This window comes from Aphidius gifuensis, linkage group LG5 (assembly GCF_014905175.1).
Source record: "Aphidius gifuensis isolate YNYX2018 linkage group LG5, ASM1490517v1, whole genome shotgun sequence".
NCBI lineage: Eukaryota > Metazoa > Arthropoda > Insecta > Hymenoptera > Braconidae > Aphidius > Aphidius gifuensis.
In genome coordinates this window covers 14,271,418-14,283,053 of record NC_057792.1, presented here as the reverse complement: position 1 = coordinate 14,283,053, position 11,636 = coordinate 14,271,418, and the positions used below count along the sequence as shown (strand labels likewise).

The window sequence follows — 11,636 nt, the reverse complement described above, 5'->3', positions numbered from 1 at the left end:
GATAGTTAATTAAAAATATATAAGTTAATTAATTACCTTTGTTTATTTTATTTTTTTCATCTGGTTGAAGATGCAAAAATATTTTACCAAGGCAATCAGGGTTAAGTATGTCAATGGTTTTTACTTGTTTCATTATTTTCATTTCAATTTGACAATCTATCTAATTATTTAACAACAATTTGAGTAATAATAATTGAATTTTATTTTTACTTGAAAAACAGATAATGGAATGTTATAATTGTTGATATTATCACATTGTTTTTTTTTTGTTAATCAACAGAACCACCTGAACATGTGGTCAACAGAGCAAAATAAAAAAAAAAACAAACAAAAAAATATGGATGCCATAATTGCGGGAACTTGAAAGTTCAATTTTATTTGTAATACATTTCCATTCACATCAGTGGTTCTAGACAGTATCTAGGCAGTATATACCTATATATAGACTAGGGGCTTTAGACAGACACACAACACGTTGAGTTTGCACCCACAAGCAACAAGTCACAAACACATTGTCATATGCGGTCCAATAAATTTTTAATATTATTATTAATAATTAAACAAGTTTGATCATAGAAAAAAAAAAAAAATGTCATTTGCTAGTCGAAATTTAAGCTTATTATGCAGAAAATCTATTTTCAGTTGTAATATGCTGAATACAACATATTCGACACTTGGTAAACAATTGAAAAAAGTAACACCAATAACTGCTTCACAAATATTGCATTATCATCCACCAGGTAATTATTAATTAATGTCTAGTCATAACTTTAACCACACGTGTTGCCTTGCTGTTTTTTTTAAATTATTTATATGGCCTCGTTTTTAAATATACACATTAAATGTCATCATGTAATAATTGATGTATGTGTATTGACAAAAATAATAATAATAATAATAATAATATAATATTATGGAATGCATATTTTCAAATAAATATATTTTATATGAAAATTGAAATATAATACTTTTACGATTGATATAGTTTTTTTGTCATCAAATTCAATACTATTATTTATAATATTATAATTGTTCCGATTGATCAAATAATTTTTTTTTTTTTTTAAACAGGAAATAAATTAATATCTTCAAAGTTTGATGGTCTTCTGTCGAGAATTATTAAAAAGTATGACAGAAAAAAAGAAGAAAAATTTGTATCTTTAAAACTTTGTGTGTTAAAAAATTTCAAAGAGTGTCAAATAAAAGCAGAAGGAAAATTAATGTCTTTAAAACTTGGTGTAAAATCTAGTTTCAGTTGTAATATGATGAGTACATCATATTCGACACTTGGTAAACAATTGAAAAAAATGACTGCATCACAAATATTTCATTATCATCCACCAGGTAATTATTAATTAATGTCTAGTCATAACTTTAACCACATGTGTTCCCTTGCTGTTTTTTTTAATTATTTATATGGCCTCGTTTTTAAATATACACATTAAATGTCATCATGTAATAATTGATGTATGTGTATTGACAAAAATAATAATAATAATAATATTATGGAATGCATATTTTTAAATAAATATATTTCATATGAAAATTGAAATATAATACTTTTACGATTGATATAGTTTTTTTGTCATCAAATTCAAGACTATTATTTATAATATTATAATTGTTCCGATTGATCAAATAATTTTTTTTTTTTTTTTAAACAGGAAATAAATTAATATCTTCAAAGTTTGATGGTCTTCTGTCGAAAATTATTAAAAAGTATGACAGAAAAAAAGAAGAAAAATTTATATCTTTAAAACTTTGTGTGTCAAAAAATTTCAAAGAGTGTCAAATAAAAGCAGAAGGAAAATTAATGCCTTTAAAACTTTGTGTAAAAGCAGTAGAAGAATGGAGTTTATTTTTAATTGGGTCTGGAGTACTAATTTTTGGAATATGGTTAATTTATGATTTCGTAAAACCCATAAGAGACGATGATGGAACTATATTAGATGATGAATTTTCAGCCTTGCCATTACCTGAAAAATGTTGGAAAAGAACATGCAGAGAGTTAAATTATTACAAAGAAGTATATATCTTTATTTTATCAAATATTATTCATTAAATTCATTTTGTTTATTATTTAACTATAAAAAGACTAATTCTTATTGTTTTCTGCTTTTACAGAGGTTTCTAGGATTACGTAATGGTAAAATATTACCAGATCCATTAGATAAACAACCACAATATACACTTGTTTTAGAATTTACTGATCTTCTTGTTCATCCAGACTGGACAGTAAATATAAATAATAATAATAATATATAAAATATATTATAATATATTTATTTAATTAATTAATTTTTGTTTTTTTTTTAAAGTATCAAACTAATTGGAGATTCAAAAAACGTCCAGGTGTCGACCAATTTTTAGAACAACTAGTACCATACTTTGAAATAGTCATATACACTGACTTATATGCACACGTAAATAACAACAAAAAAAATCAATTCAATCATAAATAAATATATTTTATTTTCCATTTAATAATAATTTTTTTTTTATTTTTCTAGATGTTCTTTCCTTTACTAGGGAGACTTAATCCAAATGTACATATGTTTGGACTTGCTCGTGGTTCAACAAGATATATTAATGGGCATAATGTAAAAGATCTTGATGTTCTTAATCGTAATTTAAGTAAAGTTATTGTTATCGATTGGAATAAAATAAGTATTCAACTTCAACCACAAAATGCTATTCTCATTCCGAGATGGAATGGCAATGATGATGATACAACACTTATTGAGTTAAGTGCATTTTTAACAATGATACATGCAACAAATGTTGCTGATGTACGTGATATCATTAAGTATTATCAACAATTTGATAATCCATTAGAGGCATTTAGAGAAAACGAACGTAAATTATTAAAACAAATGAAAAAATGGGAAAAATACAAAAACAGCAAATGCCAATATTATTATTATTATTATGAAATATAAACAACAAACAAATTTTCAAACTCAATAAATATACATGCAACAAATTTACAAAAAAAAAAAAATGAAATAAAAACAAAGATATATAAAATATTGAAAAAAAAATTAATTAATAATAAAATACGTGAATTTGAGGGTATGTTTCCTTCTTTTTTCTTCGAGCTAAAATGCTCCTCGTTGTCACATCGCGTAAGAGGAATTCTTTTTACACATTTTTCACTTAAAATAAAAATACAAGTAAAATAATCTTAATTAAATAATGATTAGATGATTAGATGATTAGATAACACGCTACACATACTATTAGTCACAAGTTTAAAAATAAAGTGAACTACAAGCTGAGAGGGCTTCTTCGTAAGCAAATATTGAAAAAAAGAAATAAAAAAAAAATAAAGACAAAAAAAAAAAACATTACTATTAACTGTCGTTATAATATAATATATAATTTTTTTTTTTTTTTATGCTAATGAGCATAAAAAGACTCGGTTATTATTTTAATGTACTTTTACTATTGTTATTATGTAAGTTAAAAATAATATTGGAAATATTTCAACAATGAAAAATTCAAAACAGACAGTTTTTTTTTTTCAGCTTTTCTTATCAGTCTGTGTAAAATTTTTTTCAATAAAATTCAGTTGATAATTATGTTAAATCGTGCTTCAATACTGCTTCTGTATTTATTAGTTTTTTTTTCTTTAAATTAATTTTTAAATATTAACTTTAAATTATTTTTTTCATTCTCATTAAATTACTCTTATCAATTATTTGATAAACCAACTAAAAGAATTAAAAAAAAAAGCTAATAATAATACCCAAAATAATAAAAAACAATTAATTTATTTTTATATTATTTGGCAAATTAATAATAATGTAATCAGACTTGACGTGATTATGTTTGTTTGACAACTTGCCCCACTGACAACGACAGACCATTGTTGAAGTGCTGGTCCCCCAATAACAACAACTAAAAAAAAAAAAACCAGCAACAATTTAAACTGACTTACAAAATTACCTATTCATATATTTAAAAAATGATAATTTATTACCTGGTGCCGATTCATCATACGTGAGTTCATGTTCTTTATTCGAACCAGCTATTCAAAAAATAAAATCCAATTAGTTAGGGTTGCCAATATTTTTATTTTCATTCAATAAATAAATATAAAAATAAACTTACGTGCTCCTTCAGTTGAAAATCTAAATGTGTATGAATTTTCGATGGTTTACTTCAGCCATATTTATTTCTTGATAAAACTAGAGCTTCGTAGTCACGTCCACGTTCTTTTGCCTAAAATTTACCAAAAATTTAATCATTAATTTATTAAATAAATATTATAAAAACAATAATATATTTACCGTATATTTTTTAAACCAAAATTAATATTTGATAATTAGACTATCAACTTCCCAAAAATTAAATGTATTATTATTAAATTCATATGATGTTCTAAATATTGGAGCATATGATATAATAGATAGTTCAATAATTGCTTCACTATTATTAAACTATGCATTTGTTCATTTGTATATTTTAATATTTTATTTGTATAATCAATTTTAGAATTTTCAAAATACCAATCTACTTTTGAGTCTTGTGATGACGTTACATTGCAATCAAATTGTACACGTATACCTGGTGCTGCATGTATCCATGTTTTAGTCGTTTTAATTTCTGGTTTATCTGTAAAAATACTTTTTTTTAAAATATTTTTTATTTCATATTTAATGGCATATCAAACACGGTATTTTTTCCGATAAAATTTTCATGGGGTATTTGAATTTACAAATATATTTTAATATTTCGTTTACATTTATATTGGCTTGAATCATGTCATCACGAATTGACAAGATTACATTTTTATTTATTTGTTTATAAAATATGATAAGAACTAATTTTTTTTTAAATTGAAAATTAGCCATTTATTTAAATTATATATTTTAAAAATTGGTAATTTTTTATTTAGTATTGTTTATTGAAGCATTGATTTAATTAAACATTGATTTATTTGAAAAGTTTGGTGTTATATTTTTGAAATAATTATTCAATATTTTATAATATAATTTCAATGAAAATTAATGAATTTAAAAAAGCTGGATAATATTGATTTATCAAGTAATTTGTAATTGTACTTGTTCCTGTTTGTCATTCAACAAATAACAATGAATTATTGTTTCTTTGTATAAATCTTATGAGACACTGCCTCTCTAAGAACTCGTATTATTTTTTTTTACATTTAATAAACATAAATAATTTGAAAAATAATTAAATATAAATATTTTCTAATTTTAATTAATGTTATTCGTGATTACTAGATAGTAGTTTTTTTTTTTCGATTTATTTTTACTTACTGGAATGCAGTGATTAATAATTCGGGAATATCCGAATTCAGTGCCATGGCCCCCGCGGTGAAGGACGTGACTTATCGTCCATACTGGTCTCCATGACCGTCCGTTGTCATTTTTATTTTTCGACTAGTTTCGTCTAGTTTTGCCATGTTGAAAACAATGGACTTATAAAAAAAAATTAAATTTTACAAAAAAAACTAAGTCCCTTAAAAAAAAAAAAATTTAGATATCTGGATTATTTTACTTAGCTAGATTTTTCACTTAGCTGTAATTGTAGCCACACAATCATTATTTGCATTATTTTACTTAGCAAGATTATTTACTTAGCTTCCATTATAGCCAAACAATCGATATCTACATTATTTTACTTAGCTGTAATTGTAACCACACAATCAATATCTACATTATTTTACTTAGCTAGATTTTTTACTTAGCTGTAATTGTAGCCACACAACCAATATCTACATTATTTTATTTAGCTAGATTTTTTTCTTCGCTACATCTAAGGCTAAGCTGAGTTCCTTTTTTTTTCTAAGTACATTATTTTCAACATGGCAAAACTAGACGAAACTAGTCGAAAAATAAAAATGACAACGGACGGTCATGGAGACCAGTATGGACGATAAGTCACGTCCCTCGCCACGGGGGCCACGGCACTGAATTCGGGTGCGTCCCAAAAATTCCCATTTTTTTTCCTAAACTACATTAGATCCTAGAAAAATGATTAAAAAAAAAATTACGAGGATAGCTCTATTTTTATTAATAATTTATTATAAAAGTTAAGGGCCGGGCCCAAGAAAACCCCCATGTTCCCTGTACTTTAAATTTCTGGACGCTAGCTTAGACGCCAATTTCAGCGCCATGAATTTTCAGAGAAGAATTAATTAAATTATCAGGGAATTATGAAGAAGGAGAGGTAAGTCATTGAAAATACAAAATACCTGTTATATTATTATGTTTTGTGAAAATCTAGCTAAGCAAGAAATTTCGCTGGTAAAATAATGTAGATATTAATCGTTTGGCTACAATTACAGCTGAGTAAAAAATCGAGCTAAGTGAAAAACGGAAATGGAAAGTGGAGGGGGAACGGTAGGGAAAACGATTGAAGAAAACTCGGATGAACCGATGAATTACATATAGATTGTTTTTTTTTTTGTTTATTACTGTTTATATTATTATTAAAATGAAACAATAAATATAAAATAAAATTTAATGAACTTGAAAATTAAAACAGAAAATTTCGTTTGTTATTATGGATTATACAGACTGAAAAATCTTCGTTTTTTTTAAAAATAGAATTAATTGATAATTCAAATTGGGACAATTGAATTATTTATTAACCAAAATAATTCTAAATTTCAACGTAGACACAGCTTTGGAGAATTACTTGAAAAAATTTTCACTAAAAAATTTTAAATTAGAATATTTATTAGACTACTTACTAGAAATATATTTGGGAAAATTTCAATAAATTCATATAAGCAGGAAAAAAAAAAAAAAAAATTGGAAAAATTATAGTTTTGTTTTTTATTTAAATTAAACAATAAATATAAAATCAAATTCATGTTATAAAATTAAGTTTTTTAATTTTTATATGTTTCATTTTATTATTTTAAAATTTTTCATCATAGCTTGATAAATTTTTTTTTTTTAATAATAACTTTTTGCTTTGCAATGATAAGTACATATTTTTTAAAAATCAATAATTATTTTTAATAATTTTTAATTATAAGTCAATCTTTAAAACTTCATTTATTATAGTTTGAAAATACTTTTGTTCGTTGCACTAATAAAAATGAACAAAGATTGAGATTTAAATATAATTTAATCTTAACTTTGGGTCCCCATCCAGACATACTGTTTCTTGACCATCTTCCGCAAATCCCAAGTCATATTTCTTTCTGACAATACTGTAAAATAAAAATAATAATATTACTAATGTTTATTTTATATAAACAATTTATTGGAAATATCAATAAAAACTTGAAACTCAAAATAACTAAGTATTTTTAACTTAAAAAAAATATTGACTGGAAGTAATTTTGATAACTAAAAGATTATTAATTCAAGAAATCAAGAAATTATTAATTAATATTTAACTTACAGTTTATGACCATCTTGTGTTTTGAATACTACTGTACCACAATCAAATAATACATTCGTTACTTCAAATATCATATCTTCTGGATATGGTTCTTCAGTGGCAATTATATTTTGTAAATTTTCATCAACTTTTTTATCACATTCAAGAGTCACATTATGTTTCAAATGATAACTGTTAAATATAAATAGCATTATTAATGATTTATAGTTATTATCTACTATTCAATGGAGATATGAATAAATAATTAAAACCTGATAATCAATGGAAAGGTTTAAAATTATTGTTTAATATTAAACTTACACTTCATCACTATCGTCTGCTTGTATTTTTACTGTCTCTTCAAATGAGTAACTAAAATTCCCAATTATTGGAAATGCGTCTCTCAATTTTAATGGTGAATTTGAAGGCCATCTGTGAAATAAAAATGATATTATTAATAATGTATATTTCTTATCAATAGTTTGTGAATGATTAAGAATCGATATGTTAATTGAGTATGAATATATCAAATGAATAATTCTAATAATGAAAAAAATCTTTCAAAATTATTGATTGATAATCAACTTACTTATATTCACCTTTCGAGGTTTTTAATGTTACCTTATGATCTGGAAGATAGACATGAAATTTACTTATTTTCTTTTGTACTATTTCAGATGGTTCTTTTTTCATAGCAGCTATTTTATCTTGTAAAGTCGTAGATGTTTTTTTGACTTCAAGGATCAATGTCTGATGAAAAGTAAATCTGTAAATTTTTAATTCAAAGTTTATTTAAAAAATTACTAATTAATCAACACTAGGTGATTTTTTTTCACTCAATAAAACATTAATATTAATAATTAAATAATTATTATTACTAATTTTAATTATAATAAAAAATTAGTTCACGAAATTATTGATAAATATAAAACTTACGTTGTATCACCATCTACTGTTGTTAATGTTAATTTACCATTATCAAGTAATCCATTAAATCTATCAAATTTTATTGGTACTGGTTCGCTTCTTCGAAATGGTTCTTGTATGTTTGCATCCAATTCTTCGCTTAATATTAAATTACGTGTGTTATCGTTCTCGAGTCTGTAAAGTAATAATAAATAATGATGTATTATAGAAATAAATGATCAACTTTCGTAGAATGAATTAATATCATCAACTTAATAAAACATTAATTAAATAAATTTATTAATCAAAAATTGTTCAACGCACTCTAGGTAGTCGTCTTCTGCAAATATTTCTATTTTACTATCATCAAATAATACACTAGATGTAATTATTTTTGATGGAATTATAGAATACTTTAAAGTTTCCTTTATAGCTGCAATCAGCATGTCAACATCGTCCCAAAGTTTATGGTTTCTTTTAATTTTATGTGCACAGTAAATAGCAATATTCATACCGATAATTGTTAATGGCACTGAAAAGTCCTTGATAGTTTTCCAATATCCAGCTGATTCTTTTTGAGCTATATAAAAATAATAAATAATAAAAATTAAAATAATAATAAATTAATTAAATAATTGTTAAATATAAAATATATAATACTTGAATAATTACTTAAAATTAAACAGTATAAAGAATAATCGATTTTCATTAAGATAAAATTTTGTCAATAGTAAAAGTTGGAAAGTCAATCGAAATACACGTGGTTTCAAGTTCTATTGCATCATTCGACGTCGCTCGATTTTATTTCAAAACTTTTGTCTATACTTTTAAAATTATATAGGTATAAGTTTTCATTCAAAATTACAAGAATAACATGATTTACCTGGTGTGATTGGATTTTTGGTAGTATGAGTACATCTATTTCTCACGTGGCACATGGATTGTAGATATTTTGTTGTGTTTTGTTTTGTAATATATTTTGTTGTTCCAACAAGTCGCAATCCAATAAATCTCGCAATTATTCCACTCATTGTTCTTATTTATTTTTATTCTTCAAACAATAAAAATATTTATTAAATATTATTTAAAATTAATTGTCGTATGTAATGGCAAACAAGGCAAGAAGATCAAGGAGAGTACTAGCGAAACTAGAGATATATGTGTAGATTGTAGAGTGTGTAGAGTATTACTAATAGCGACATCTATTGTTGTATCGGAGTGTGGCGGCCCTCGAGCCCACACTTGCGCCTCTGCTGGATAACTTCAAAAATTATTTATATATTTTTTATCATTTAACTAACTTTCTAACATGAAGAATAGAGAACAGGAGGACGAACTTAAATGGGGCTATCGAGCCAACGCTACAAAAACCAACAAGGTGAATTAGTTCTATTTTGGCCTGTAGATAGCTCTGCTGCGAGGCTTGGACCACTTTTAGTTGTGGTAGTTACGTACGTGTGATAATATATGAAACGGTATCTTTACATGTGTAGGTGCAATGTTTATGTTTATTTATCATTGTTGATCATATCGATGTGTGAAGTTAATGTTTTTTTTATTAAACAATATATTTGATAACTTTTAACAATTATATTGAATAGATTAAGAAAAATTACAATTTTACGGAAAAAGTATCGCAGTATACATGATTATAAAAAAATTTTAAAATCAAGGTTGATCATGATTCAATAATAAAAATATTTATCAATTGAATTTATATCGAAAAAGAAATCTTGATTAAAATTAATTTAAAAAAAAAAAATAATATTGTCGGAAATACAATACTCGTATAAACATGTTCGTTATTTTTAGAATTAATTTTTTGTATATTTCAATTCATAAAGTGCTTTGAAAAATGTTGACTCCAATATTAACAAATCAGCATCTATCAAATAATAACAAAAATAAAGTAATTTAAAACGAATTTTGAACTATGTTAATCATTTATTTTAGTTTGTTTTATTTACAGATAATTGTAAGTTACCTTAAATACATATAATAAATTTGTTGATATTGTTATAGTTTAAGAACATTTTAAAGTTTATTTTTATATATGTCAATAGCCGAGTACTATTTTTAGTAGCCATACTAAAATCATAGTATTTATCATTAAAAATAATATGCATTATTTCCTTGACTTAAATTTCATTATTTTATTATTATTATTATATTATTATGAATATATATATAAAAAAAACTATGTACTTATTTTATCTTCATTATACAACAAGATTGTTTACATTGGAGTAATCTAAAGAGTAATAACTAATCAATTTTATGTTGTTGACAATTTATTATTAATTTTTTTATTATGAATATTATTATTTTTATTTATTATTGTGTAAAAAAATAATAAATAATAAAAATGATCACTTTATTTATTAGTTAATAATAATAAACATTGATAAACAACGACACACACTCAGCTCACAGCTGTCAGTTGGGTGGTCCAAGAGCGCTATTTCGCCCTCTTTGTATAAATTTTAAAACTAATTCACGAGTCGATTTTTATACACATTTTTAGCTTACGGAGTTCGTCCTCCTGTTCTCTATTCTTCATGCTTTCTAATAAAGTGTACAATAAAATGGCAGAAAATAAACATCTTAAAATATTGTCTCGTTATTAAATTAACCCAAATAATAATAATTATTAATCAACAAATAATAATTTGACACTCATTTACCAACAAATACCTAGAATGTGGATAATACGCGGATTATGCGCACCCCAAGGTAATATCTGGTAATACCCCAATAAGGCAATAACAAACTTGAACTTAATGAATCGCAATTGAATCGAAATGATTATTATTTTAATGTAGACACACAGCTTTGGAGAATTCATCGAAAAATATTTTTTTTACTAAAATTTTTATTTAGAATATTTATCAGGGTACTAGAAATATTTAGAAAAATTTAAATAAATTTAAATAAATTTCATAAACAAGTAAAAAAAAAAAATAGATAAATTATAATTTTTTTTTTTATTTAAATTCAACAATGAATATAAAATTCAATTCAAGTTATAAAATTTCAATTAAGTTTTTAATTTTTATTTATTTTATTTTATTATTTTAAAAATTTTTATTATAGCTACATAAATTTTTTTTTTTTAATAATAACTATTCGCTTTGTAATGATACATATTTTAAGAAAATCAATAATTATTAATTATAAATTAATTTCTAAAACTTATTTATTTTTTATAGTTTAAAAATTTTTTTATGTCCGTTGCACTAATAAAAATAAACATAGAATAAGATTTAAACATAATCCAAAGTTAAGTACGGCTTCGCATAAAGATCTATTTTTTTAACATCTTTGAGAAGTATTATTTCACATTTCTGTCTGACAATACTGTAAAA

At 24.0% G+C, this 11,636-nt stretch overlaps 1 protein-coding gene across 1 annotated transcript; it reads left to right on the top strand.

Moving 5' to 3' along the window:
- The first annotated feature begins 649 nt into the window (after positions 1-649).
- Positions 650-3,211, top strand: LOC122856450 (mitochondrial import inner membrane translocase subunit TIM50-C-like). The gene is made up of 6 exons (XM_044158118.1): positions 650-740; positions 1,785-2,026; positions 2,125-2,235; positions 2,319-2,423; positions 2,511-2,901; positions 3,204-3,211. The coding sequence occupies exons 1-6, from the start codon at positions 650-652 to the stop codon at positions 3,209-3,211; spliced, it is 948 nt and encodes a 315-aa protein (XP_044014053.1).
- Positions 3,212-11,636: the final 8,425 nt, after the last annotated feature.

Coding starts and splice junctions, on each gene's coding strand:
- LOC122856450 (XM_044158118.1), top strand. CDS start 650: ATGCTGAATACAACATATTCGACACTTGGTAAACAATTGAAAAAAGTA. Junction 2,236..2,318: donor TTGTTCATCCAGACTGGACA/GTAAATATAAAT, acceptor TTTTTTTTAAAG/TATCAAACTAATTGGAGATT. Junction 2,424..2,510: donor ACACTGACTTATATGCACAC/GTAAATAACAAC, acceptor TTATTTTTCTAG/ATGTTCTTTCCTTTACTAGG.